We start from the raw sequence: 24,668 nt of genomic DNA, 5'->3' as shown, positions 1-24,668 counted from the left end.
CATTGGACGTTGACAGCGTAGCGTTTATGAACGCACTGGATAAAGGTGAATTATCAACAAAAAGGCTCTTAGAGCTGCAGACGCGCCCAGTACACAAAGCAGTGTTTTAGATAAAGTTTTTTTTTTAATTAAAGGTGGAGTCTGTGAAGTATTACAGTTCTGACAGCCATAACTATTTAATAATTAAGACCCCGATCACTCTTTCTTATACTTTCTTTTCTTCTTCCTTTTTATTATAAGGAAACTAGGACTTAGATGCTTAAATGGTGGAGTAATGTTTGGTTGGCACAGTGTGCAGGAAATGTCTTGGTTACTAAATTTACCCACCCCAAATGTTTTTTTCAAGTTTCAGCTAGTTTGTAAAGAGGAACATAGATTTTCCTTTGTTGTCTGTCTGACTGAATCATGAACACGTGTATTTTTCTTCCTCTTCTGTCATTTTTTAAAATTCCACCAGTGTTTCGAATGCTTTTGATTATTCATAAAGAATCATAATATAGTTTATGGCATGCATACTTATTTCCCTAAATGACAGAAGCCCAAATGATCCCCATTTCTACTGTTTATATAAGTTCAACACATTTTATTTTACACATGCAGCTGCCATAAAAATGTATATAAGATGTCATCACCTGTTTATCAGTGCATTTGCTCCTTTAGTGCTCTGGAATATCATTAGACGAGAACAGATTATCCCTTATGAGTTAAGAGAGATATGAGTGTTCTCACCATAGCATGATTATAAAAGGGCCCAACCCTTGGTTTCTGAGAGCACTACAGGAGGAATTAAACCAATAATAACTTTGTATGAGACATCTGCATTATTAAGCACAAATGATTAATGAATTTAGGGATGGTATATAATTTTAAATACAGCATTGTTTAAACTTTAAAGGCCTTGTCAGTAAACAGAGGAATTAAAAAGAACAAATAGTGACAAATAGTTTTAAAATGAGACTGCAAATCACGTGCATTTTCCATTGTAGTCAAATTAAAGCCATGTGCAATAGGCCTACTGCGCCTGTGTTATGTTTCAGACCAGACTTGTAATGTATTATACAGCTCTATTTATAATCGAATTTGAGTTAAAACAAACTACAAAATTAGATGCATATTGTGCTAGGGCTGGCTCTAACATCTAAGTTGGGCTGTTGTATATATAATAAAACTGTTATATTTTTATATTAACTGTATAATGAATTCAATCTGGAATGTCAGATAAAGAGACTACTTAATGTGAAAAATATAACAAATTGAATTCCTGTATTTTAAGGTTGAAACTGAAGATTTGAAATGTAATGAGAAGAAACGGCGCGTATCTTAAATGCAAGAAACGACTTCTCATTAATTTTTGAACACGAATGAATGTCGAATCATAAATTTGTAAGTTTGGCACTTGTGGCTTTCCGTCTCTGCCCTGTACACGTGACCTAGAAAACCTATAAATATGGGCAGCGGGCGTCCATTGTGTTCACCAGAGTCACTGCCGTGGACAACAGACAGTAACAGTATGGCGTCGACGAGCCGGTTAGTTACCATTTCTGCTGGTTTTGTGTCTCTCTGATGTCGTTTTGTAAAGGATGGCGTAGATGACCTTTGAATCTGTCCGGTGTGGGCCTCTACAGGCTTTTTAGTCGTAGTTTGTTGTCGTTGTGGTGCGTATAAAGCAGATCTTGGATAATGAGTACACTGTCATTTTCTGCTAGCGCACGTTGGCTAGCTGTTCGCATCGTATGAAATACGACACAATGAGAGCTCATTTCTGCAAATAATTTTTAAAGACAAGCCGTCAGATAAATTGTTTCAGATCTGCGTGGAAGGTTGAGATGCCTGTCAAAACCAAACCAAACAACACGGTCACAACAGAGCTAACTGCGCATACATCACTAACAAGATGGGCTCTTGAAAACTCTCAGGAAGCGATTCCTATTGATATTTATTTATCTAATAAACATTTTCTTTATTTATCCTAACCCATGTCTGCGTTGTTGAGGCTATAACATCAGTGTTTAGTAGCAGTCACCTGCTGTAACAGTCCAAGCCACCCTTTAGTCCACTGTTATTTTTTATTTTTGTTTTAATATTTATATATTTAAAGCTTATAATTTTATAGGGATTGCACGAATATATAATTTGATGCATAACAACCCCCTTAGCTGAGCATATGGCATATTTAAAATAATGGATTAATTTACAAGTCAATAGGGGTCAGAGAGGAACACTAAAAGTTGATGTCATATTTAAAGTAAGGTTTAGATTATTTATATATATATATATATATATATATATATATTCCCATGTAGAAGTTCATTACTGTTTAAAAAAATAGATAAGAAAAAAAAAAAACAAAGAAAAGGAAATGATGCATCAAGAACTTCTCTAATGAATTGATCTGTATCCAATTAAAAAAAAAAAATCTAATATGCCCCTGCTTTATATGAGTATCTGTGGTGGTTCATTTGGCATCTTCCTGTAGTGTTTACTGTATCCTAATCCACAGACAAACAGTTGTTTTCTAATGTCAGTAGAGTTCAAGAGTTCATGTGGATTTTTCCTGACCTCTGGAATTTTGTCTGTTTTAGTGGAGACTCTCTTCCCAAGGTGCAATGCCCCAATCACCCCGATGCAATACTGGTGGAGGACTACAGGGCAGGAGACATGATCTGTCCTGAATGCGGCCTCGTAGTAGGTATGAGTTTCCATCTGCTTCTGAATATTCAAGCTTTAAGTGGACATTTTTCATCACTAACTTAAACAATAAGACAATAAGCTTGTGTTTTCTTTCTTTCTTAGGTGACCGTGTAATTGATGTAGGGTCAGAGTGGAGAACGTTCACCAATGAGAAAGCAACTAAAGATCCGTCTCGTGTTGGTGACACTCAGAACCCTCTCCTCAATGGAGGAGACCTCACCACCATGATCAGCAAAGTAAGGAACTTGTCTACCTATTTATAATGCATACATGCATAAATGTGTGTTTTCATCATGATTTTTAAATATGGTATTTCAGGGAACAGGTGCAGCGAGCTTTGATGAGTTTGGAAATTCCAAGTACCAGAATCGGAGAACCATGAGCAGCTCCGATCGAGCCATGTTGAATGCCTTCAAGGAGATAACCACCATGGCCGACAGGATCAACCTCCCCAGAAACATCATCGTGAGTAGAGGTCGACCGATAGTGGATTTTACCGATACCGATAGCTAGGTTGGACCACACTGGCCGATACCGATTAATCAACCGATAGTTTTAAAAATGGTAAACGAAAACTAAAACAGCGCTTTACTATTTTTAAAAAAGCAGTAGCAGTACTGAACCATACTTTGTAAATGAATAAACATATTAATATTAATTATTATATTGATCATTAAAGTTATTTCATAGTTTACTAATGTTAAAAAAAGAAACTTTAAAATGTACAAATATAGCCTATTAGTAATAGTAAATGTTGTAATAGTAAATGTTGAAATGAACACACTAGGAACAATACTTTTACAGCTTTCATTAATATTACAAAAGGACTCTTACTGTAAAGTATTACCATTTAATTTCAACAGTCATGCTTAAAGATGGCCATCTTTAAATAACTACACAAGGCCATAGCATTAAAATTACATACATATTTTATTGATATTGTATGTGTACTCTCACACTTTATTTGCTTCTATTTTAGAACACTGCATGATTATCTAATCAAAATAAAAAAAATATGCAAGTCACACACTGGACAGAAGCGCAGCGATGCAGGGATCTACGCTTATTTTTCTTTTTAGGAGCGCTTGTGCTCCTAACTTAAAAAATTTAAGAGCACCAACATTTGAAATTTGAAAATGGCCTTCCCATTACGAGGTGATATTTGACCTTGTTCCGCGGCAGGATTTTCTGTCGGCTGCATTTAAATGCACGTTTGAAGTTTCCCGCTCTGTGCAGCGCGCAGTGTCACGTGTCAAAACAAACAACACGTGCTGTTAGTGATTTCCGCCTCTAGAGGCCGCTCTTGTACTATATGATGGCAGCGGACCCTTCTCAGCCACTCCAGCATCGGACGCAACCCGGAAAACTATCGGCATTGATTTTTGCCGATAACCGATAGTTCCGCCAATCAACTATCGGTGCCGATTCATCGGTCGACCTCTAATCGTGAGTGTCCCAGCCTACTGTTATTGAATTAGATGGTAACGTAATTATGCACTCGTTCAAGTCAAAAACATAACACATAACTAAACTAAACCAAACCAAAAAATGATATTGTAAACAGTTAAGCCAAATAACTACTTCAGAATTTTGTATAACATACATGATAAAAAATATTTGTTTGTTTTTTTAAAGCAAACCATGAAAGTTGAGTGATTAACTTAACACTTTTTGTCTGTAAGCTGCTTTGTAAATCACACCATTAAAATGATTGAAATACAGGATGTTAATTCAAAATAATTTGCACAATCATTCACTAGAGCTGGCTTCTCTAAATAAAGTTTGTACATTGAAGATTTGACCTATTATAGATAAGTGTTTCTGTCATGTTTTACATCAACACATCTGATGTCAGAACTTGGCAACGCGTGTATCACTAGACTAGAAGAGTTTTGCACTATTAAAAACATTCATGGTCATTCGTTAAAGGGGTCATATGACGTGATTTCATGTTTTCCTTTGTCTTTGGAGTGTTACAAGCTGTTCATGCATATATAAGATCTGTAGTCACAAAGATTAAAGTTTCAAACTCAAAAGAGATATGCTTTCTAAAAGTTAAGACTCACCCACGCCTTCCTAAAACACACCCCCACAAATCTATGTCACTGTGTTGGATGATTTGGATAACACCGCCCAAATGTATACGCAAAGAAAGAATTCGTAACTTTTATTCTTGCTGTAGTATTGTTGTTGTCGCTGCCACCATGTTGTGGAGACGCTGTGTGTTTCCAAATATGGTAAGGGGCGTAACATTTCTGCTTGAGGTATTCGGCCAATCACAACACACTGGATAGCTGGCCAATCAGAGCACACCTCACTTTTCAGACCGATGAGCTTTGTAAAAATCGACGCATTTCAGAAAGATGAGAAACAATAATGTACAGTATGTGGAAAATAATGTTTTTTGAACCTTAAACTGCGTAAACACATTGCATTACACCAAATGCACAAAATAATGTTCTTTTTAGCAACATCATTTGACCCCTTTAATCAGTATTTCCAACCTCACTTGAAGAGCATATTCCTCCATCCTCTCAGTAAAGTTTCCTTTCTCTGTTTCAGGACCGAACAAACAACTTGTTCAAACAGGTTTACGAACAGAAGAGTCTGAAAGGCAGAAGTAATGATGCGATCGCTTCAGCCTGCCTTTACATAGCGTGCAGACAGGAGGGCGTCCCTAGAACATTTAAAGGTATAAACCACTTGCTCTTTTTTTTTTTATGTTGTTGTTTATTAATAGACTATATTGTACTGAATTTACTGTGTCTACCATCAACATTGGCTCAACCAATAGAGGGCAACAGTCAGCATTTTCTTCATAGGGCAATTTTATTTTGATCAATAACTTATAAACAGTTAAAAACAGACTTACTGTGAGCTACGAGGTTGTTAATCGATGGTATTTGCTTTAGCCAAATTTTAAATTAACACCTTTAAATCAATAGTGTTATCTTTTACCATCAATTAAATACTTGATTTAATTTTTTGGGGCTTTGAAGAAGTTCCAAAGCACTTCATAGCTGGTTGTTTCATAACTCTTAAAAGACTTTTCTAAATCCCTGTGGGGAAAAAAATTCTTCCAGAACAAAGGCTACTGAAAAAGTGGGTGGGCACTGTTGCCCTCAATAGTGTGAGTTTATTTGTTTGAATGACCAGTGGAAGGCAGAGGGAGTGTTCTGGAAAACCTCTTCGTTTTGTAACTCCATGCTTGTGGTGCAGAAATGACACACTTCACCTTTAGCATGATGCTAGATAACTCTAGAACTGAAGATATTTAGCTATCAATATTCCAGCAGGTCTTGATATATATTTAATTTCTATCTCCCTCCACCCCAGAAATCTGTGCCGTGTCTCGGATCTCGAAGAAGGAGATTGGCCGCTGCTTCAAGCTTATCCTGAAGGCTCTTGAGACGAGCGTGGATCTCATTACAACCGGCGACTTCATGTCACGTTTCTGCTCCAACTTGGGCTTGCCCAAACAGGTGCAGATGGCGGCCACTTACATCGCCAGGAAGGCCGTTGAACTGGACTTGGTTCCAGGGCGCAGTCCGATCTCAGTGGCAGCCGCAGCCATTTACATGGCCTCTCAAGCGTCTGCTGAGAAGAAGACTCAGAAGGGTAAGAGAGAACAAATATATAATCCAGTCGACGAGTATTGCGATAATCAAAAACGAAAGGCGGTATGTTAGCGTGCTTGATGAATGGAAGTTATTTTTCTCCTGTGCAGAGATTGGGGACATTGCTGGAGTGGCAGACGTCACCATCCGTCAGTCCTACCGTCTCATTTATCCCCGCGCTGCCGATCTCTTTCCTCCAGACTTCAAGTTCGACACACCAGTGGATAAACTGCCTCAACTGTGAACACCCATGTGCCCCACACTCACCGCTCTTTGTACTTTCAGAATTTTTGCCCTTTTCTCTTTGAAATTTGCACGTTTTGCTCTTCCCCCGTGAAGACACAAGCCTTTTGAAAAGACGACGGCAGGGATTCGACAAAGTACAGAAGACACATTCCAAGTTAAATCACAGATTGCAGGCTGTACTTTCATTTGTGTGTATATAAATTGTACATATGTCTAAGTGAGAATTTGGTGGTTGCAACTAGGCATATTTCTTACTGTAACATTTTCTTTTGTAGGAAATGATTTTGTTAGCTTGTTTGCATTATATTTAGTAACTTAAATAATAAATACTTTTCAGAAAAGCATGGTGAACATCTCGGAAATCCCCAGAGCAGGTGTACAAATACCATGGGCTTTGAAAGCGTGTAGCTCACGAATGGTTTTGTTTCCCCCTCTTTTTTTCTTTCACGAGGGGAATGGTATGAAGCAGAAGTTTCTGTTCGTGTGTTTCTGTTCCTGTATCCACAGCTCAGTTATTATAAAGATTTCATGAAACACCAGAGAATCCTTTTTGAAGTGACAAATAAACCATTTACAACCTGATTAGGTCTACGAAATGCAGAAAGACTCACGACTTACGTAATAAACATTTAATTTTTGCATTCATGATGGCTGACAGTTTGAGCAAAACCTGTTATTTACACCATTGTGAAGTCAAACTTCACGACTGTACCTTTGAAACTTTTCTTCTGCATCATGCTCCGACATACAAGTAGTGGGTAGAAAACCTTTGACCGGTCCTTTTGTTTTCCCACCATTTAGATAAAACATGGATATTTTAGACAAAATTAGTGCTTCCAGCTTGATAGTGTTTATGTAGTGTAGCCTATATAAGACACCAGACCTCCAACTAGTATCTACCCCTCCACTTGGATTGCTTATTATTACACATATGAAGCTTCAGGCCTATTTTTGAACATCTGGACCAGTTATTAGTATATTTATATTGATATTTGGTGTCTAGCATAGATTCCAGTCTGTCATGTCTCATGTCCACATATGAAAAAAAAAACATGAAATGGAGGAATTTCAGTAGGGAACAACTAGGTAACGAGGTAATGTGATTGCCTGTCACATACACGCTGTTTAAAAGTTTGAGGTTGGTAAAAATTTTCTATGTTATTGAAAGAAATCAACTTGAACAAAAATACAGTAAAAACAGCAACATTGTGACATGTGGTAACATTTTAAATTACTGTTTAGTATTTGAATATATTTTAAAATGTAATTTATTCCTGTGATGGCAAAGTTGAATTTTCAGTGTTGAATTACAGTATTAACTTACTGACCCCAAACTTTTGAACGGTAGTGTAAATCCACTGACAGCTTAAGTCTGGTAAAAAAACAAAACAAAACATGACCCTATCCTGAAACTTGATAGAAAAATAACTTGCTGAATGGAAGTAAATGCATTTCCTGTTTCAAAGCACTGACATGTATGACTAGAGTTGTAACTGGTAGTTCATATTTGCGGTTTTCGTTGTAACTTGGATCATAATGCATTAATACTGTACTGTAGGGAAGAGTATAGTCTCCATTACATAAAAATGGCTAGATGTTTTGGTAATCGTGGCAAACTATACATTCACTGGATGAGGTACAATGTATCACCTATTATTTCGGTCTATGGCTTTAAAAACCCTTTCACATAATTAACATTGACAGATTTTTTAAACCAGTCGCATTGTAAATGCTTCAAAAACAAAACTATAAAAACGAAGGCTCATCATTCTCAGTGTGACTGAAGAAATTCTGTGGGCAAGATGAAAGTGGATGTGGCGTGCTGGCTTCCTCAACACAAGGGGGTGTCAGTGAGGCACCTGATCACATGGTTCATTGTGTCAGTTGTCAGTATAGTTGTAAACTATACTGCTCAGTTTATGTTTTTCATGATCAGTGCTTAGGTCCTGATGAAATGGAATAATTATCCCGAACCTGAACATACTCCATTTAAAAAAAAATTATAATAAACGTTTCTTCATCATGTTAATACGGAAAAGGGGTTGTGGTAATCCTAAAATAACACTGACGACAAAAAGGGATTTCTGCAAATGATCTGATTCACATTTTCTGTATCTGTGTGTGTGTGGAGAGGGACGGATGTCAACAAGTGGCTAACACCAGTCTGCAATATAGTCAAAGTCTGCAAACAGGTCCTGCTCATCCTGGGTCAAGGGCCGGGGCTCTCTGGGCGGTGTGAGCACCGGAGCCTCTGAGGTAAATTCATCATCAAAATTACTAACGTCACTGGAACTCTGGATTGTGGGTACAAATGGTGGCTTCACTTTCTTTGCTAATAGTCCATCCCAGTCAATATTCTGGAAAAAAGAAGGTACAGATAATATTGATAGAGAAAGAGAAAGGGGAAAAAAATACATTGCTTGGAATGAATTGAGACATGTAGCCAGATGGTTCAGAAGTTACCCTGAAGAACAGATGTTTCTTCACATCCTCCGCGTCACGTTCACCGGCTCCAAGTCGTCGCTCGGGATTCCTTCTTAATAACTGTGCGCGAAAGTGAAAGATATTAATAACAAGAATGATATTCATGTCCGCACCTGGTAAATTCACACTGGTAAAGCTGCTCTTAGTACCAACCCTTCTCATAATGGAGATGGCTTCTGTTGAGAGGAATCTTGGGTAGCGGACTTCGTCATTCACAATGCTGTCAAACACCTCTTCTTCATCATCACCGGGAAATGGAGACTATGGAAACATGAGTTCACTTAGTAACACAAACCTGTTACAAAAATACTGTCGCTTTCACACTTAATACATTTGCTTGTATGAATATGAATATGATTATCTCCTCGTCAAAGTTATGAGGTACACTCAAAAGTTTGAGGTCAGTAAGATTCTTTTTTGTAAGAAATTTATATTTTTATTCATTCAGGAAGGACATTTTTTGTAAGAAATTAATACTTTTATTCATTCAGGAAGGAATCTAAAGTGACAGTAAAGACATTTCTAATGTTTCTAATGTTATTTCTATCTCAAATAAATGCTGTTCTTTATAACTTTCTGTACATCAAATAATCCTGAGAGAAATGTATCATGGTTTCCACAAAAATATTAACTGTTTTAAACATTAATAATAATAATAATTTCTTGGACAGCAAATCAGCATATTAGAATGATTTCTGAAGGATCATGTGACACTGAAGATGATTAGGTCTACGAAATGCAGAAAGACTCACGACTTACGTAATAAACATTTAATTTTTGCATTCATGATGGCTGACAGTTTGAGCAAAACCTGTTATTTACACCATTGTGAAGTCAAACTTCACGACTGTACCTTTGAAACTTTTCTTCTGCATCATGCTCCGACATACAAGTAGTGGGTAGAAAACCTTTGACCGGTCCTTTTGTTTTCCCACCATTTAGATAAAACATGGATATTTTAGACAAAATTAGTGCTTCCAGCTTGATAGTGTTTATGTAGTGTAGCCTATATAAGACACCAGACCTCCAACTAGTATCTACCCCTCCACTTGGATTGCTTATTATTACACATATGAAGCTTCAGGCCTATTTTTGAACATCTGGACCAGTTATTAGTATATTTATATTGATATTTGGTGTCTAGCATAGATTCCAGTCTGTCATGTCTCATGTCCACATATGAAAAAAAAAACATGAAATGGAGGAATTTCAGTAGGGAACAACTAGGTAACGAGGTAATGTGATTGCCTGTCACATACACGCTGTTTAAAAGTTTGAGGTTGGTAAAAATTTTCTATGTTATTGAAAGAAATCAACTTGAACAAAAATACAGTAAAAACAGCAACATTGTGACATGTGGTAACATTTTAAATTACTGTTTAGTATTTGAATATATTTTAAAATGTAATTTATTCCTGTGATGGCAAAGTTGAATTTTCAGTGTTGAATTACAGTATTAACTTACTGACCCCAAACTTTTGAACGGTAGTGTAAATCCACTGACAGCTTAAGTCTGGTAAAAAAACAAAACAAAACATGACCCTATCCTGAAACTTGATAGAAAAATAACTTGCTGAATGGAAGTAAATGCATTTCCTGTTTCAAAGCACTGACATGTATGACTAGAGTTGTAACTGGTAGTTCATATTTGCGGTTTTCGTTGTAACTTGGATCATAATGCATTAATACTGTACTGTAGGGAAGAGTATAGTCTCCATTACATAAAAATGGCTAGATGTTTTGGTAATCGTGGCAAACTATACATTCACTGGATGAGGTACAATGTATCACCTATTATTTCGGTCTATGGCTTTAAAAACCCTTTCACATAATTAACATTGACAGATTTTTTAAACCAGTCGCATTGTAAATGCTTCAAAAACAAAACTATAAAAACGAAGGCTCATCATTCTCAGTGTGACTGAAGAAATTCTGTGGGCAAGATGAAAGTGGATGTGGCGTGCTGGCTTCCTCAACACAAGGGGGTGTCAGTGAGGCACCTGATCACATGGTTCATTGTGTCAGTTGTCAGTATAGTTGTAAACTATACTGCTCAGTTTATGTTTTTCATGATCAGTGCTTAGGTCCTGATGAAATGGAATAATTATCCCGAACCTGAACATACTCCATTTAAAAAAAAATTATAATAAACGTTTCTTCATCATGTTAATACGGAAAAGGGGTTGTGGTAATCCTAAAATAACACTGAGGACAAAAAGGGATTTCTGCAAATGATCTGATTCACATTTTCTGTATCTGTGTGTGTGTGGAGAGGGACGGATGTCAACAAGTGGCTAACACCAGTCTGCAATATAGTCAAAGTCTGCAAACAGGTCCTGCTCATCCTGGGTCAAGGGCCGGGGCTCTCTGGGCGGTGTGAGCACCGGAGCCTCTGAGGTAAATTCATCATCAAAATTACTAACGTCACTGGAACTCTGGATTGTGGGTACAAATGGTGGCTTCACTTTCTTTGCTAATAGTCCATCCCAGTCAATATTCTGGAAAAAAGAAGGTACAGATAATATTGATAGAGAAAGAGAAAGGGGAAAAAAATACATTGCTTGGAATGAATTGAGACATGTAGCCAGATGGTTCAGAAGTTACCCTGAAGAACAGATGTTTCTTCACATCCTCCGCGTCACGTTCACCGGCTCCAAGTCGTCGCTCGGGATTCCTTCTTAATAACTGTGCGCGAAAGTGAAAGATATTAATAACAAGAATGATATTCATGTCCGCACCTGGTAAATTCACACTGGTAAAGCTGCTCTTAGTACCAACCCTTCTCATAATGGAGATGGCTTCTGTTGAGAGGAATCTTGGGTAGCGGACTTCGTCATTCACAATGCTGTCAAACACCTCTTCTTCATCATCACCGGGAAATGGAGACTATGGAAACATGAGTTCACTTAGTAACACAAACCTGTTACAAAAATACTGTCGCTTTCACACTTAATACATTTGCTTGTATGAATATGAATATGATTATCTCCTCGTCAAAGTTATGAGGTACACTCAAAAGTTTGAGGTCAGTAAGATTCTTTTTTGTAAGAAATTAATATTTTTATTCATTCAGGAAGGACATTTTTTGTAAGAAATTAATACTTTTATTCATTCAGGAAGGAATCTAAAGTGACAGTAAAGACATTTCTAATGTTTCTAATGTTATTTCTATCTCAAATAAATGCTGTTCTTTATAACTTTCTGTACATCAAATAATCCTGAGAGAAATGTATCATGGTTTCCACAAAAATATTAACTGTTTTAAACATTAATAATAATAATAATTTCTTGGACAGCAAATCAGCATATTAGAATGATTTCTGAAGGATCATGTGACACTGAAGACTGGGGTATTAATTTAAACATATTAAAATAGAAAATTATTTCAAATTGCCAATTTGTTTATGTTTTACTGTACTTTTAATTAAATAATGAAATGTAGCCTTGGTGAGCATAAGAGACTTATTTATCAAATAAAATTAAATAAAATTAAATAAAACTCTGACCCCAAACTTTTAAGGTAGTGTATTTAGAGAGATGAGAAATGAATAAACCGAAGTGGATGAGGTCTGACCTCGCCGACAAGCATCTCAAAGATAAGCACGCCGAGCCCCCACCAGTCCACCGCACGTGTGTAGGATGTTTCGGTTAACACCTCAGGAGCCAGAAATTCTGGAGTGCCACAGAAAGTGCTCGTTCTGTCCCGGTAACCCATTCCTAACACAGAAAAAGGTAGAACATTTGCTTCTGGGGCTTGTACAGCAGACAACACAACAACAAACATATCCTTACCTTCTTTGCAAAGACCAAAGTCGGCAATCTTGACGAATCCCTCTGTGTCAAGCAGTAAGTTATCCAACTTCAGATCTCTGAAGAACACATGTATTAATCCTCAAATGAATTTAATGAAAAACTATGAATATTTATGTCAAAAATTCAATAGTTAAAGGGTTAGTTCACCCAAAAATGCAAATTCTGTCATTAATTAGTCACCCTCGTGTTGTTCCAAACCCGTAAGACCTTCGTTCATCTTCGGAACACAAATTAAGATATTTTTGATGAAATCTGAGAGCTCTCTGACCCTCCCACATCAGTAGTTCAACTGTAAAGTTACGACGTCATTACGCCGGATCTGGGTCAGCGCCGCCACACGCTCGCGTCCTGGACCTTGAATGTGGTAGTTACCTTGCTGTCTATGGGAGGGTCAGAGAGCCCTCAGATTTCATCAAAAATATCTTAAATTGTGTTCCGAAAATGAACGAAGGTCTTACGGGTTTGGAACGACATGAGGGTGAGTAATTAATGACAGAATTTTCATTTTTGGGTGAACTATTTCTTTAAGTACAGATCTTTTCTAATACCTGTATACAATCTTGTGCTCGTGAAAAAACTGTAACCCCAGGACGACACAGGCTGCATAAAACCTGCAACAACAGAACAAGTAATGATGACAAAGGCTGATGATTTAAATAATGATTTATCTAAAAGCATGACTTTTGTGTCGCTCACGTGGCCCGCGGCTCTGAAAACACATCAGCATGAATGTGCATCATGAGGTCTCCTCCCGCCGCATACTCCATCACAAAACACACATGCTCCTTGGTCTGGAAACATGCAAAAAGATTGACGAGGAACGGGTGCCGCACACTGTTCACAGTCTCGAATATCCTCTTCTCACACATCAAACTGGGAGAACAGAAAATAGACAGGATAAAATAAGACCAAACAGCTTGTAGTTGATAAGTGCTGCTCACAAATTATCGTATAAAACAAGAGAAGAACAATTTACCTTTCAACCTCATCACGTGTGACAATATCTCCCTTCTTAAGGGCCTTGATGGCAAACATTTCACCTGTAATACTGTATTCCGCTAATAACACCTGGAGGAAAAGGTAAAGTGAAAACAGATTTAATGACAACTAGATTTTCAGTGTGCTTTATGTATAATGGCTTTAAGTAAAGTAAAATAAAGGGTTATTAAAGGCTATAATGCATTATAATGTGCGTTGTAATACATTATATCTTGTTGAAAATAATTATAACCGAATTTAAAATGCATAGTGCAACAATGAATTGATAAGTGTTATTATAATGTATTAATTGTGGTTACAATTATTCATGAGATTGTACAATGCATTGTAAGGTGCATTACAAGGCATAATTAATGCATTAAAACAAATTTTATAATTCTTTATACATAAAGGCTTTAAGTAAAGTGTTACCTAAAGTTAATAGCAAAAAAGCAGGAATGTCAGATGCTGGCAAACTGATCTTTTTTTTTCATGAACAATAACCGATAAATGGTCCATATCAAATAAAATAAATGTTATTTTTATAATACAGAATATATTATATATATTACATATAAATTTCTCTAAAATAAAATACTGAAATCTAAAATCAAACATTTTAAATATGACTGATAAATTAAGTCATCACAATATTATAATGTTCAATATGGTTATTTTGAGATTATTTGTGTTTTTAAAGGTGAACTTTATCTAAATGTAAAAACAGAGGAAATGATCCGCACAAAAAACAGCCCTAAATATCGGTAACACTTTACAATAAGATTCCATTTGTTAATAATAGTTAACTGAACTAATAATGAAAAACCCATCTGAAGCATTTATTAATCATAGTTAAATCAACATTTACTAATACATTACTAAAATCCATAGCTGTATCTGTTAATATTATTTAATGGACATGAGCTAACATGAACTAACAATAAACAATTGCATTTTTATTAACTAACATTAAATGCTGTAACAAATGTTTTGCTCATGGTTATTTAATGTTAGTCAATGCATTAACTAACATGAACTGATGGAACCTTATTTTAAAGTGTTACCTAAATATCCAAAAATGATATTGCCTTAGCAATCACCACTAAAAAAAGGAAACTGTAAATAGCCTCATACCTTTCCAAAATGGCCACGGCCTAACACTGCAACACATTTAAAGTCTTTAAGACTGAAATGAAACTGTTCTTCCTCCTCTTCATCCCTACAACAACAAAAGTCCTTTAGTAATGCCGAGTGTATATTTGCTAGTACAAGACAAACTATAAATAGTTCACCTTATTTCTGTGTTCTTTTGGACAGTTATGAGCTGTAACGCTGACGACTGAGTCTCATGTTCCACGACTTCTTCAAGCTCAGACTGAACAATGATGCTATTTCTGTCATTTCGGTAGTCAAATGAAGTCAAAGAGTCCTGTAAAAGAAGAACATAAGCCTTTCAGCTGCCGCTGTTTATACAAGATGACACTGGATAGCTGTTATCTTTATGTTAATAAAGGTAATGGTGAAGGCATTTCCTTCTTCTTTCAAATGCAAGGGGGCAGATGAGAGACTAAACATGAATTACATGTCCGCTTCAGATCTTTATCCACAGAGTTTAAAGGAGTCTAACTGTGCTTTCAAGGAAACAGATGACATCAACACAGATGTCTGGACAGCTTATCTCTACAACAACCACATGATAGTGTGTGATGTTACCTGTTCTTGCTCTTTGTTGGGGATCTTGTCTTCAGGCAAGACTTCTCTTATACTAAGAGGAGAGTAATGCTTTGGTGTAGCGTCTTTGTCAAAGTCCAGTTTTGTCACTATTCGGTCACTAGAGAGGGCAGACAAACACAAACAAACACGTGAAAGCACTGCCTAATGACTGGTTTAACGAAGTAAGTGTGTTCATTATATTGTGTGTTCATGCCTCCTCAGAGAAGGGGGTCCTGGGTGACTGCTGTGTCCAGTCTCAGCTGCCAGCTCTGCCACTTGAGGACTAAATGAGTTATTGGGAGAGGGAATGGCCCTCCTCACCAGCCGGCCCCATGTACCGATGCTCATCTGAGGGGCCTGCAGGAACGGTTTCCCTGCAGACATGGGAGAAGAGAAGAAACACATTTATCAGACCCCTATAATCCTCTTTACTTCGAGATCAGGGTAATATAAACAAGAAGCTACAATGACAATAACATAAACTAATCCAAATGGTGTTTCACAAAGGAAAGCTTTCAGAAGGTGCAGGTGCAGGTTTGGGACTGAAGCCCAGGTTTGTTGACAGGTGGGAATAAATCACGGTTTTGCTTATTACAAGCAGTATGCCTGTATTATGAAAAGGAATTTTATTTATAAGTGGCCCATAATTCGTTTTTTGTGACAGTTTTAATATTTAATTTTATTAACTGCTCTTAACATTTTCTTTTTGAAATAAAACCGTTTGAATTTCTATGTAAACATATTGTAACTTTCTCCCCAGCTTGCTATGAAATTTAAGATTTTGTTACATTACAAAAATAAATACAATAAAAACAGCCTGCCCAGTATTAGACCCAAACACAAACCCATAGCCAGCCTACACTACCGTTAAAAGTCTGGGGTCAGTAAGATAATTTTTAAAAAGAAATTAAAGGGTTAGTTCACCCAAAAATGAAAATTAGCCCATGAATTACTCACCCTCAAGGCATCCTAGGTGTATATGACTTTCTTCTTTCAGATGAATCCAGTCGGAGTTATATTAAAAATTGTTTTTGATCTTCCAAGCTGTTTAATGGCAGTCAGCGGGTGTTGCATGCATCAGTCCAAGAGAAGTGAAATAAAGCGCATCCATCCATAATGAAAAGTGCCTCACACGGCTCCGGGGGGGTGAACAAAGGCCTCCTGTAGTGGATCGATGCGTTTTTATAAGAAAAATAACCATATTTAAAACATAATAATCAATTTAATCTAGCTTGCGCTAATGTTGTACACAGAAGCAGCTCTGGGCGGATGACGTAGGACGTCGGCGTTGCGCATGCGCCGCTCAGAAGTGACGAACGCGGAAGTGCAGGGGAGAGATCAAAACAAAACAACGGTCACGAATTAGAAGTACAAAACGAGGATTTATAAAGAAGAATGTCGGAGGATTTCGATATAATCCAAGAGGAGACTGGTTTTCCTTCGCTAAAGTAAGGAAACTTTGCTTCCTTTGCTCCTGTAAACAAACGTTGGTTTTCACGAGACTCACCGGTGCATGAGCAACGCCGACATTTTACGTCATCTGCCCGGAGCTGCTTCTGTGTACAACTGTTGACGCAAGCTAGATTAAAGTGATTATTACATTTTGAATATGGATATTTTTCTTACAAAAATGCATCGATTGGCAACAGGAGACCTTTGTTCACCCCCCGGAGCCGTGTGAGGCTCTTTTTATTATGGATGGATGCACTTTATTTCACTTCTTTTGGACTGATGAACTGCAACACCCGCTGACTGCCATTAAACAGCTTGGAAGTTCAAAGTCAGTTTTTAATATAACTCCGATTGGATTCATCTGAAAGAAGGAAGTCAACTATAGGGGTGCGCCGATCAGATATTTAGGATTGGTATCGCTCCGATACTGCCACTTTCTGCTAGATCGGGGTATCGGTCAGATGAGACCGATCCAAATCCGATATTGTGCGTATACTATTCTGTGTTATTGTTAAGCCCCTGAAACGTAACGGTAACGGCTACTGAGAAATTCAGCTTTGCATCAGAAATAAAATTCATATTAAAATATATTACAATAGAAAGTTTTACATTGTAATAATGTATTTTAAATTGTAATATTTCACAGTATTTCTGGTTTTGCTGTATGCTTGATCAAACAAATGCATAAGAGCCTTTTTTCAGCGAAAAAAGTAATTGAACAGTAATTTAAAATGTGATACAAGATTTTTCTCATGTGATCCCCATTCAAAGTGTCTTTCAATAAGAGGTGCCCAACTATCATCCTGGAAAAAAGTAGTTATTTTGCATATTTAATGATATTTAACCAGATTCGGTGTAAAAGCATTTTAACTTTTGGAAGTCCAGTCAAATAATAAAGAAACCTGTGATGTGATTTGATATAACTTTAGATTCATCACTGACACTAGAAATAAAATGTTGAATGTATTGCATTGTGGCATACTCTACCCAGCACAGTATGCTCTGTTGCATACTACTTTTTGGCAAATACAGCAGGTCATCTGGTTATTCTATACATACAGACAATTTGCATAATATGCATATTACATGCAGTTTGGGTGTTCAAATACAAATCTTGAATGTGCACCACCAACAAAAAAAAGTCCACAATTTAATTCTATAGGTCTGGCAAATGGTCCTACAAAGCTATTTTTCAAACTTTTTTTTTTGCTCAAGAAATCCTAATATGACCCTTTTGACACTTTTTCAATAATACTCTGCCGTGTTGAAGAAATGCCCTCACCTTGTTGCTTTGAGAAGATCTTTTTCTGCCTTTGGAGTTTGGTTCTTCTCTCAATGACTGGATTAAAAAAGGTAACCTGTAACAAAAATGGCTTTTAGATTAAGCTCTGAAAACTAATCAAATTCCACTTCAGATCTACTAGGCTCAGTTTCTTTAGAGAAGCAAAGGTGGGAAAACCTGGGTTTCAGGGGCCACTGAGCATGAGGAATTCCTCTTTGATTTTCTCACAGAGCTCTGGGCTGCTAATCAGAGGGCTCTTTGTGGGAAAGTATTGATCGCTGAGAGACAATATTGTAAAGGTACCTCTGCAAACAGAGTCCCTTGTGGCTCAAGGTAAAGGCACATTCCGTGCCGCTGGTTGTCCAGGAAGTCCTCCAGTCGCAGGAATTTCACCGCGCAAAGGGACCGCCAATCTCTCCAATACACAGAGATCTCCAGCTCACGAGACTGTGGTAAACAAACATTGGCCAAAGTATATATAAACAAGACCTAGAAGCGTTTTATACATAAATAAACATCATGTACAATGAGTTTACCCGGTCTAGCTCTAATGTAAACTTCTGGTCCCACGACTGATTACTGACAGGTTTCCAACTGGTCTGACCAACTACAGTGTTGTCAAGCTTCAGAACAGCACTAATCTCATCTGGAGACAAACAGAGACACATAACACACATTAAGCTTCTCAACTGCCACAGCTATTGCATTTAATTGCAAAGTCAAATGAAAGGCTGGTGAAAAGCCACTTGAAAGTAAGCACTAAGAACTACTCAACTGGACAAGTCGTCATTTTTGGAGAGATTCCGAACGCTGGTTCCTCTGCGGTTCCCACGGCTCATGAAAGAGGAGCGTGTTTCACTGGGGCTCCAACCGGGCAGCGGCACCGATGCGGCTTTAGAACGGCCAGGAACATTGTCTAACAGGTCCTGACATCCCATGAGCCGAACCTCTAATTTGCCTGTTTTAGTCAATAACAATCACTATTAAAATATGCTGCCATTTGAAAGTTTGGGGTCAGTACGATTTTTAAAATGTTTTTGAAAGAAGCCTTATGCTCACGCAGGCTAAATTTATTTGAAAAATATAGTGAAAACAGTAATATTGTGAAATATTATTACAATTTAAAATAAAGGTTTCTATTTTAATACAGCTCAACATGTAATTTTTTCCCGTGATGGCAAAAAGCTGAATTTTCAGCAGCCATTACTCCAGTCTTCAATGTCACATAATCCTTCAGAAACCATTCTAATATGCTGCTTTGATGCTCAAGATACATTTCTAATATGCTGAAAACAGTTGTGCTGCTTGATATTTCTCTGGAAACCATGACATTTTATTTCAGGATACTTTGACAAACAGAAAGTTCAAAAGAACAGCATCTATTTTAAAAAGAATCATAATCTTTTGTAAGATTCTAAATGTCTTTAAGGTCACCCCTGATCAATTAATGCATTCTTGCTGAATATCTTTTTTTATTTTAATCTTACTGACCCCAGTTTACAGCTTCATAACACTTTAATAAAATGTAGGTAAATCTGAAGGTAATTTCACCTGTGAGTGCAGCTGGTTTGGTGCTGTACTGGTTTTTAACAGTGCTGTTGTGGTTCTGTGTGGATATGAAGCTCTGGCGAGGACTGAGGGCTGGAGAGGATATAAGCGATAACTCCTCCATGATCAGACTGCTCTTGGGATGGTTCTTCGGAAGCTCATTGAGTCTCTGCTCCAGGGAATACTTCAACAAATCCAGCTTCTGACTGGACTCATTAAACCTGGCTTGGGCCTGGATTTCACAGAATTACAGCAGAGGAATTAATGGCAGTTGGATGCATAGATATGAATCTAAAGGTGCAGTCACATTTACTGTTGCTTGTTGAAATGTTGTGGGTGAAATCCAGTGATAGCAACAGAAATCCGCGCAGTTTCAGCACACAGATTTTCCTTGTACTCAAGTTGATCACGCAAATTCACTGCATTGATGAACAGAAAGCTGCTTGGTTTGAAAGTAACTTCTATGTAAGCTGTGCTTCATACATCGCTACACTACTGACAACAGACTATGGACCTTTTCTGCACGTAAATATTTGCTGAACTTTCCATAATGTGGCCACACCTTTACCTTGTAAATGCTAAACTGAAAAATGGCATTAACAGAACAGTTCACCAATAATGAACTTTGTCATTATTAACTTATCCACATGTTGAGTTTTTAAAAGCTTAGCTTAATTGTTTACCATAAAGGTGCTCATAATGACTGTTGAGATATTCTCAATTGAAATGGAGTAGAGGCTTGGTCCAAACAAACAAAATTGAAAAAAAAAAACACCAATATATTATTTGATTTATGCCCTACTTTACAAGCAAGCTAGCTTACAAATTAAATTATTATATTCATTATTTGATTTTTATTTCACACCTACAAGCAAGCAAGCTTACAAATTAAATTATTATATTCATTATTTGATTTTTATTTCACACCTACAAGCAAGCAAGCTTACAAAATAAACTCATTTAATTTTTAATTTCACACAAATAAGCTTATTAAATTAAATTGTAAGCTTGCTTATTTGCAAGTGTGAAATGTATATATAGTAAAGCCGGTTCTGTAATCAGCGGTAAATCTACATCACGTGCGTGCTTTCACATGAAGCAGCATTTACTACACAGAGCCGTTGTTCACTGACAAGCTGCGCAAAACCACGTTCCTGATTACAGAACCGGCTTTACTGACAAGATGAGCATTAAATATCGCATGCGATTTATCGAATTTTTTTTTTTTTTACACAAGCTCATACACTGCTGGTAGTCTCTCTGGCCACCTTCTTTTCCAAGACTGCAAAGGTCAAAGGGTTAAAACTTAAAAATAGTGCTAAAGGTCAGATGCATCAACGTGGTCAGTTCAGAAGGTGATGATGATGACGGTACAGTTGAAAATACCTCTGAGTGAGCCCTCTTCTCAGCCAGTTTACCAGAGCCCAACAGCTTCATGACATTCTTGGCCCCCTCGGCCACAATGTTGAGTTTTTAAAAGCTTAGCTTAATTGTTTACCATAAAGGTGCTCATAATGACTGTTGAGATATTCTCAATTGAAATGGAGTAGAGGCTTGGTCCAAACAAACAAAATTGAAAAAAAAAAACACCAATATATTATTTGATTTATGCCCTACTTTACAAGCAAGCTAGCTTACAAATTAAATTATTATATTCATTATTTGATTTTTATTTCACCTTTACAAGCAAGCAAGCTTACAAATTAAATTATTATATTCATTATTTGATTTTTATTTCACACCTACAAGCAAGCAAGCTTACAAAATAAACTCATTTAATTTTTAATTTCACACAAATAAGCTTATTAAATTAAATTGTAAGCTTGCTTATTTGCAAGTGTGAAATGTATATATAGTAAAGCCGGTTCTGTAATCAGCGGTAAATCTACATCACGTGCGTGCTTTCACATGAAGCAGCATTTACTACACAGAGCCGTTGTTCACTGACAAGCTGCGCAAAACCACGTTCCTGATTACAGAACCGGCTTTACTGACAAGATGAGCATTAAATATCGCATGCGATTTATCGTGCAGCCCTAGTGTAGAGTAGCGTTAAAACTTAAAAATAGTGCTAAAGGTCAGATGCATCAACGTGGTCAGTTCAGAAGGTGATGATGATGACGGTACAGTTGAAAATACCTCTGAGTGAGCCCTCTTCTCAGCCAGTTTACCAGAGCCCAACAGCTTCATGACATTCTTGGCCCCCTCGGCCACAGCGTACTCTATCCGTGTGTGATGGCAGAGTTCCTCCACTCGCAGGTCCAGAGGACTGATGATGGGTTTGGCTGCACCACAACACCACAGATATATTTATTGTTTGTGTTTGTTGAACTGTGAATGCGAATGCTGGAGGAACTATGTGTGAATGTTACCAATGACATCATTGTTGTCGAAGCTGAGCTCGCTGGTTTGGCTGGCTTTGAGAATCTGCATTCGGATGAACTCGATCTTGGTTTTGCTGTCTTGAAGCATCTGCTGTGCTGTTGCAAGCAGTTTTCTGTCCTGCAAGTTCAACAAAAGAGGCATTACATCAAGACATGCAAAAACAAACACAGATTTTATGTGGTGACAGGAAATTTTCTTTCTGCTAAACTCAGTTTTCATTATCTGTTTAAATTAAGTGTTTTTTACGTCACTTTATTTAATTAATTTATGTAAAATGTTTAACACTGGTAGCACTCTTGTGCAAGCTGGTCAAAGGCTAAACATATTCCAGGGACTGCTACCGTGCCAAGAGTGTGTGAGAAGGAAAGGCTTCCGGATACAAGTCATTTCCTGGTTGACATCAGCCCTTGCTAATTTCCCATAGGGCTGCACCGTGTGTGTGTGAGAGAGTGTGTTGCCAGAGGGGTAAGTTCATCACCAGCACCACAACCTCTCAGGCAAGTCACAGGAGCTGCACTCATGTCACTGAAGTAAAGCAGTAGTACTGGTGCCTGTATTTCTATCCAAGTGAATTTAGACGTATTTTATATAGACGTGTTGGCCATTATTGCTTACACATACACTACCATTCAAAAGTTTGGGGTCAGTAAGAATTTTTTTAAGGATAGGAATAGCCTACATTTTCCATCAAGTATGCAATTAATTGATTAAAAACTATTGTAAAGTCATTTATAAAAGTTCCAAAAGATGTTTATTTCAATACTGCTACTTTCGATTCAGCAAATAATCTTTAAAACGTGTAACATGGTTTCCACAAAAATATTAAACGGTGCAACTGAAATGTTTCTTGAGCAGCAAATCAGCATATTAGAATGATTTCTGAAGGATCATGTGACACTGTAGACTGGAGTATTGGCTGCTGAAAATTCAGCTTTACCATCACAGAATAAATTACATTTTAAAATACATTAAAATAGATAAGAGATATTTTAAAATGTAATCATATTTCACAATATTACAGTTTTTACTATATTATTCAAACAATTGCAGCCTTGGTAAGCATAAGAGGCTTCTTACAAAAACATTTACATTTTACTGACTCCAAACTTTTGACTGGTTCAGGGCCAAGATGGTTATATAGTGTTCTCTCATGTGCTTTGTAAACAACAGAACCTTCATTGTACATCACTGGTGTAAAAAAAAAAAGCCTCAAGCGAAAAGAGTCATTAAATAAAACCAAATGGTACACTACCTTTGAGGAGCCATTTGAATACATCTGGATCATGTTCTCGGCCCCCTGTTTCACCTTCAATTCAATGTCGTTCTGTTTTTTCAGGGCTGCTAGTCTGTTGCTGATAGTGCATGTTCGTGCTTCACTTTTAGGGCTATCCAGCGTAAGAGGGCACTCTGGGAAAGAAATGGCAGAAGTTAGTAGGATCCGAAGAGATTCTAAAGACAGACTTCCTGAAGCAATTTAGAATTAAGAGGACAGTTATCCCAAAAAATAAAAACTCTTGTCATCATTTATTCACCATCATATCACTCAAACCTGTATGAGGTAAAAGAGAATTTGAGAAATGTCTCTGTGTTTTTTTTGTCAATACAACCAAAGTCAATGCGCTCCAATGTTGTTTGATTACCAGCTTATATCTTCAACTACTTCACAACACCAGCACCAACGAAATAATGATACTTTCTTTGGGTCAGAAGAGAGAGATGAGTAGTCTGAGAGCAACAGAAATTAAGTTTATGCAGTTTTCTGTGGCCACTTCCAGATTTTTGACTAAACCATAAAAAACAGGAAGGATGTTGCAACAAGAGTACCTGATTCTTTGTTTGACCTTTGAGTAACATTAAGAGTCAAGTTTAGAAGCTGCACTAATTCAAGTAAGAATATTTATGCTTTTGATTCATTTGAAACTATTTTTATTGGTTAAAAAGCTGGCCATATGGTGCAAGCACTCTTATGAGGGTGATTGCTTAATTCTGTAAGTTTTGCAGTTTTTTTGGTTGCTTTGATGAAGGACAGTGAAAACGGAAATTATTTCAATGAAGCACAGCACTACTTTTCATGTCCAGACAAGTAAAAACTCCCCCACCTCTACAGATAAATGAAACCTGTGAGACTTCTGCTAATAATAAACAAAAACAGCAGCTCTCACGAAGGCACTTTATGTGACTGCAGAGCTAGGTAATAAAAAAATATGGTGGTAGGCAAAACACACACAAAGAAACAGATGTTTTTGGTAACATCTATGATTTAAACTTCAACAGCAATAATACAGTTGGTAAGGTCAATTATTTACCATGAATCACTTTTCTCGTCTTCTAGTTTTCGGTTAAATCAACATGGTCCCATGTAATAAAAGGCTAAATACATTGAAAAATAAATGTTAATATTACTTTTGGTGCATGAAAAAAAAATAAAAAAAAATAAAAATTATATATATATATATATA

The 24,668-nt window shown here is 37.0% G+C and overlaps 3 protein-coding genes across 4 annotated transcripts in view; 1 reads left to right on the top strand and 2 right to left on the bottom strand.

Moving 5' to 3' along the window:
• The first annotated feature begins 1,461 nt into the window (after positions 1-1,461).
• Positions 1,462-10,402, top strand: gtf2b (general transcription factor IIB). Of its 2 annotated transcripts, XR_001637821.1 has the most exons (8): positions 1,462-1,527; positions 2,583-2,689; positions 2,794-2,927; positions 3,010-3,156; positions 5,254-5,383; positions 6,028-6,309; positions 6,419-7,140; positions 9,766-10,402. XR_001637821.1 is itself a non-coding variant. In XM_016531015.1 (7 exons), exons 1-7 carry the CDS (start codon positions 1,511-1,513, stop codon positions 6,550-6,552), a joined length of 951 nt encoding a protein of 316 aa, XP_016386501.1. In that variant the 5' UTR covers positions 1,462-1,510; the 3' UTR covers positions 6,553-7,777. The 2 variants fall into 2 exon arrangements, 1 of the variants encoding a protein (XP_016386501.1); XM_016531015.1 differs by lacking the exon at positions 9,766-10,402 and having other exon boundaries at positions 6,419-7,777.
• On the bottom strand, positions 7,892-9,916 carry LOC107722504 (serine/threonine-protein kinase N2-like). Its single transcript, XM_016530869.1, has 4 exons — positions 9,863-9,916; positions 9,192-9,299; positions 9,018-9,098; positions 7,892-8,911 (listed from the first exon to the last, which is right to left on the bottom strand). Exons 1-4 carry the CDS (start codon positions 9,914-9,916, stop codon positions 8,708-8,710), a joined length of 447 nt encoding a protein of 148 aa, XP_016386355.1. The 3' UTR covers positions 7,892-8,707.
• Positions 10,403-10,516: 114 nt separating the features above from the next.
• Positions 10,517-24,668, bottom strand: part of LOC107722607 (serine/threonine-protein kinase N2-like) — a 27,729-nt gene continuing 13,577 nt past the window's right edge. The window contains exons 4-23 of the mRNA XM_016531035.1: positions 23,462-23,616; positions 22,197-22,326; positions 21,964-22,109; positions 19,828-20,056; positions 19,052-19,234; positions 18,813-18,922; positions 18,580-18,723; positions 18,277-18,352; positions 15,757-15,916; positions 15,543-15,660; positions 15,122-15,258; positions 14,964-15,048; positions 13,828-13,919; positions 13,548-13,724; positions 13,400-13,462; positions 12,831-12,907; positions 12,613-12,755; positions 11,817-11,924; positions 11,643-11,723; positions 10,517-11,536 (exon numbers count right to left, since the gene is read on the bottom strand). Coding sequence (XP_016386521.1) covers positions 11,333-11,536; positions 11,643-11,723; positions 11,817-11,924; positions 12,613-12,755; positions 12,831-12,907; positions 13,400-13,462; positions 13,548-13,724; positions 13,828-13,919; positions 14,964-15,048; positions 15,122-15,258; positions 15,543-15,660; positions 15,757-15,916; positions 18,277-18,352; positions 18,580-18,723; positions 18,813-18,922; positions 19,052-19,234; positions 19,828-20,056; positions 21,964-22,109; positions 22,197-22,326; positions 23,462-23,616 — 2,618 coding nt within the window. The 3' untranslated portion in view covers positions 10,517-11,332. The remainder of the gene's footprint in view (positions 11,537-11,642; positions 11,724-11,816; positions 11,925-12,612; positions 12,756-12,830; positions 12,908-13,399; positions 13,463-13,547; positions 13,725-13,827; positions 13,920-14,963; positions 15,049-15,121; positions 15,259-15,542; positions 15,661-15,756; positions 15,917-18,276; positions 18,353-18,579; positions 18,724-18,812; positions 18,923-19,051; positions 19,235-19,827; positions 20,057-21,963; positions 22,110-22,196; positions 22,327-23,461; positions 23,617-24,668) is intronic.

Source organism: Sinocyclocheilus rhinocerous, unplaced genomic scaffold (genome assembly GCF_001515625.1).
Source record: "Sinocyclocheilus rhinocerous isolate Xijiao unplaced genomic scaffold, SAMN03320098_v1.1 scaffold541, whole genome shotgun sequence".
NCBI classification, from domain to species: domain Eukaryota; kingdom Metazoa; phylum Chordata; class Actinopteri; order Cypriniformes; family Cyprinidae; genus Sinocyclocheilus; species Sinocyclocheilus rhinocerous.
Note: the sequence above shows the minus strand (reverse complement) of the source record. Positions and strands in the feature narration are given on the sequence as shown.